Below are 3643 nucleotides of genomic sequence, written 5' to 3'. Positions count from 1 at the left end.
GCAGCAGCAGCAGCAGCAGCAAGAAGAGCAGGCGAGAACTGCAGCTGAATCATTGCAATCAGATGGGTCATCAGGTACCAAGGCAATGCGGGATATTGTCTACAGGGCAGAAGCAGCTATGATGGCTTTTGAAGCAGCAGCAGCTGCAGGCCCATCTGGTTCGTCTTGCCGATGCAGCAACAACCAAAGAAACCCAGGGAAAACCCATAAAAAACCACGATTCATGGTGTGGGGTGCAGGGCGTAGAGTGTGTGGGTGTTTGTACAGAAGCTGATCTTGCGCTTCAGTCCATTGAATCTTCCTTGTCGCTCAACAGCAACAGCACGCAACAGCACGTTGCCGCTCTGCAGCGGCAGCAGCAGCACCAGCTGCGCCAGCTACTGGCAACGTCAGACATCATCATACACGTCCTGGACGCGAGATTGCCCCTAGCATTTCGATGCGCCGGCCTTGAGCGATGGGCCCTTCGGTAGGATAAGGTGTTTATTCTTCAGGGTTCACTGAGCCCCGACGCTATGTGACTTATACGGACTTACGGCCCTATTTCCGAGTGTTTGGTTTAGGGTTTGTTGGCGTGAACCCGTGTGTGCCCGTGCAGGGAAGGCAAGAAAGTTATCCTGCTGCTGAACAAAGTGGATTTGGTGCCAGCACCTGCTCTTGCAGCGTGGCTGCACCAGCTGCGGCGAAGCTCCGTGTGTCCCGTGTTGGCTTTCAAGTGCAGCAACAGCAGCAGCAGCAGCGGCGGCAAGCGAACGGGCAGGTGGTGTGCGGCGGACCCTATTCGCGCCTCCGATAAGCTCAAAAGGTAAGTGTAAGTTTAAACATATGCTCGAAATATTGCGTGAGGGTTGTGAGTTGGGCCCAGAAGGGAGGTGTAAGTCGGGGTTGCATGCCCGCGGTTGTATAGATCTTGATTGAGTTCAATAACGAAAGTAGAAGGTATTTGCTTTGGAGAAATGTTCCATTCAACAAAGGTAGACCTCCGGATCTACTTAAGGAGACAAAATGCACTTGCTTCCCTCCTCCTGCCAGTCTTTCGCACGTGGATTTTGTGTTTTAGCTGTTCACGTCTACGCTGGACTCGCAGGAGCAGCTCGCACGCTCTGGGAGTGCAGTCACTGCGGAGGCTTCTTTCTTCTATAGCTCACGCAGCGGCAATGCCTTCCCGTTCTGGAGATGCAGCAGCAGCAGCAGAGCCAGATACAATGGCAGTCGAAGAGGGCAACACGAACCCGGAGACATTAAGCCGACCTAGCGGCAGCAGCACCAGCGGCACCAGTACTGCCAAGGCATTCATGACAGTTGGTGTTGTGGGGTACCCAAACGTAGGAAAGAGCTCTGTGGTGAATGCCCTCACACGCAGTGTATCTTCAGCTGGAGTAGCTGCGCTGCCGGGCAGCACCCGCCAGTTGAAATTCATAAAGCTTGACTCCCACACACAACTCATTGACTCTCCGGGAGTCCTCTTTTCTCCCCCAGCAAGAGAGGAGGACACCGCGAGAATTCTGCCACACCCGCATTCCTTGGTAGGCATGTACCAGCAGCAACAACCGCAGCAAGCGCAACAGCAGGAGAAACCCTTGTCGGCATCTGGATCGTTGCTGCTGCAGTCGCTGCTACCGGTTCCTCAGATCCCGGAGCCGGAGGCCGTTGCTGAGGCCCTGATAGCAATTTCGAGTGTCAGTATACTGCAGCGACTATACCAGCTGCCCTCCTTCTCCACCCCACGGGAAGCGCTTCAAGCGATCGCAAAGCGCAGAGGGAAGCTCCTCAAGGGTGGAACGCCGGATATACAGGCCGCTGCGAAGATGCTTCTGCAGGAGTGGCAGGAAGGCCGCGTGCCATACTATTCTTTGCCTTCGGGATTTATTGACGCAGTCAGTCACGCGTGCAGCACCAGCTTCTCTGCCTATTGGTTTTCTTGCGTTTCCCATGACAGGTTTTGTGCCGCATCGTAGGCTGAAGGCGCGCTTCGCTTCAGGCCGCATTACAGCCTGCCTAGTGTTTCCCTCGGTCTCCCTCCATGAGATATCGGTTTGCTCGAGGCTCGTGTGTTACTGATGCGCACATAGGAACCCTTGCGCCTTGTTAGCGTCAATGGGGTGGCGGACGAGGTCGTCGTTGCGCTGCAGCAGGAACTGCTGGATAGGCAGCTGGCGTCACTGGGGTTCTCTGCGGCAGCCGACAAACCACAAGTGGGTGTCGCGACTGAGGGTAACCAGACTTCTGCCCCAGTGCAGGGAGCGATGGTAAGTTGTCCTAGCTTCATTGTCTGCAGCGGCGAGCGCCTCAACCTTTGGTACCCCTTCCCAAGAGACACGAATGCCCTGTCGGACGGGGGTTGAGTTTCTCCTGTTGCCCCTTCCAAACTGAACCCGCTCCGCCGAACTAACGCAGAAGGCCCAGAAGCAAAGTGTCGCGTGGACTTCTCCTGAACTTTCTCACCCTGTAACATCAGGGTCCCTTCGCGGGTGTTGGTGAACTCGTTCGGGTGTTGCTGATGCTGTTTGGTTGGCATATCCGCAGCGTCTCATGTTTAGGGACATCACAACCACAAAGAGAGAGAGGGAGAAAGAGCGAGCTCAGGAAGAGGTGAGATAGCTGGCTGAGAGTCCAGTCACTGCTCGCCACAGGTTTGAGCTTTGGAGGCTTTTGAGCGCAGGATTCGGTGGTTACAAACATATTTCGATAGGAAAGACTGTCAGAGGTTCACTTTGCGGCTGAATGTGGCGTCGCAGGGGTCAGAACGAATGGAACATGTGGTTCTTCGGCAAAAGCAGCGCAAGGTATGGCGAATGGTTTGGCTATATCCACTATCCGTTGAAACCATCCACTGCCACCGGTTTTACTTGCCGTCATTCGCAGCGTTTTTCTTGGCAATTGAAGGCCCTTGTCTATGTTCGTTGCTGGTAAGACGCACAATTTCTGCGGGGTTTTGATTTCTCAGCAAGGAAAGAGACGTCGGCGTGGCGAGTCAGCATCAGTGTCCATGGAGGTAGGTTCGTGCTGCCCAGTTCGGATCATCCTTCCTTCCCTGCTTAGTCGTTAAGCTGTATATTAACGCTCTCGCTGTGCCATTCCGCTGCATGTCTATGCTATGCGGCTCTGCAGGAAGATAAGGCGGTTGACAAACAAGGCGAAATTACAGATGGGCTCTGAATGCTTAGCTTGCCAAGTGCTGCAACAGTACGCAGCTCGCGCAGTCTTAAGAGCAGAGCGAATATTTGTTCAGTTTGGCGTGGCGCCGGTGTGCGTGGAATAGAAAAGATGATGAATTACCCCATCTAGGCCTGATGGTGACATAACTGGTTTGCCTTCCACGAGACAGAATCTGTCTTTTTGAAGGTTTGGCTACAGATGTCAGCTGTCCGTTGCTAACAACTATTGTCCCCGCTGCAGACCGGCCGAACAGCACCAGCTAATTAGGAAATCGCATAATACTAAGTACATCGCTTCTTGGTTACTTGCATAGCGACTATTGCTGGCCAAAAGTTGCAAATCAAGACATAGTGACCCGCTATATGAGCCTTCTAGGTAGCCGAGTAAGGCAAGGCAGCCCCCTGTAGAAGCACGGCTCACCCCGATTACGTCTGCATCACCGTTCCCTTCCTAGACATTTTCTGGCAGCTGGAGGCGAGCACCG

General features: G+C 53.9%; 1 protein-coding gene across 1 annotated transcript; it reads left to right on the top strand.

Moving 5' to 3' along the window:
- Positions 1–85: 85 nt before the first annotated feature.
- Positions 86–3159, top strand: EAH_00024430 (GTPase domain containing protein, putative; the record flags this gene model as incomplete). Its single annotated transcript, XM_013396754.1, has 9 exons — positions 86–158; positions 268–469; positions 599–805; positions 1088–1877; positions 2073–2249; positions 2527–2592; positions 2739–2786; positions 2948–2995; positions 3112–3159. 9 exons carry the CDS (start codon positions 86–88, stop codon positions 3157–3159), a joined length of 1659 nt encoding a protein of 552 aa, XP_013252208.1.
- Positions 3160–3643: the final 484 nt, after the last annotated feature.

The sequence above is a fragment of the Eimeria acervulina genome, genomic scaffold (genome assembly GCF_000499425.1).
Source record: "Eimeria acervulina Houghton genomic scaffold, Eah_scaff192, whole genome shotgun sequence".
In the NCBI taxonomy this organism is placed as follows: Eukaryota; Apicomplexa; class Conoidasida; order Eucoccidiorida; family Eimeriidae; genus Eimeria; species Eimeria acervulina.
The sequence above is the reverse complement of the archived record's forward strand: the minus strand, read 5'-3'. Positions and strand labels throughout refer to the sequence as shown.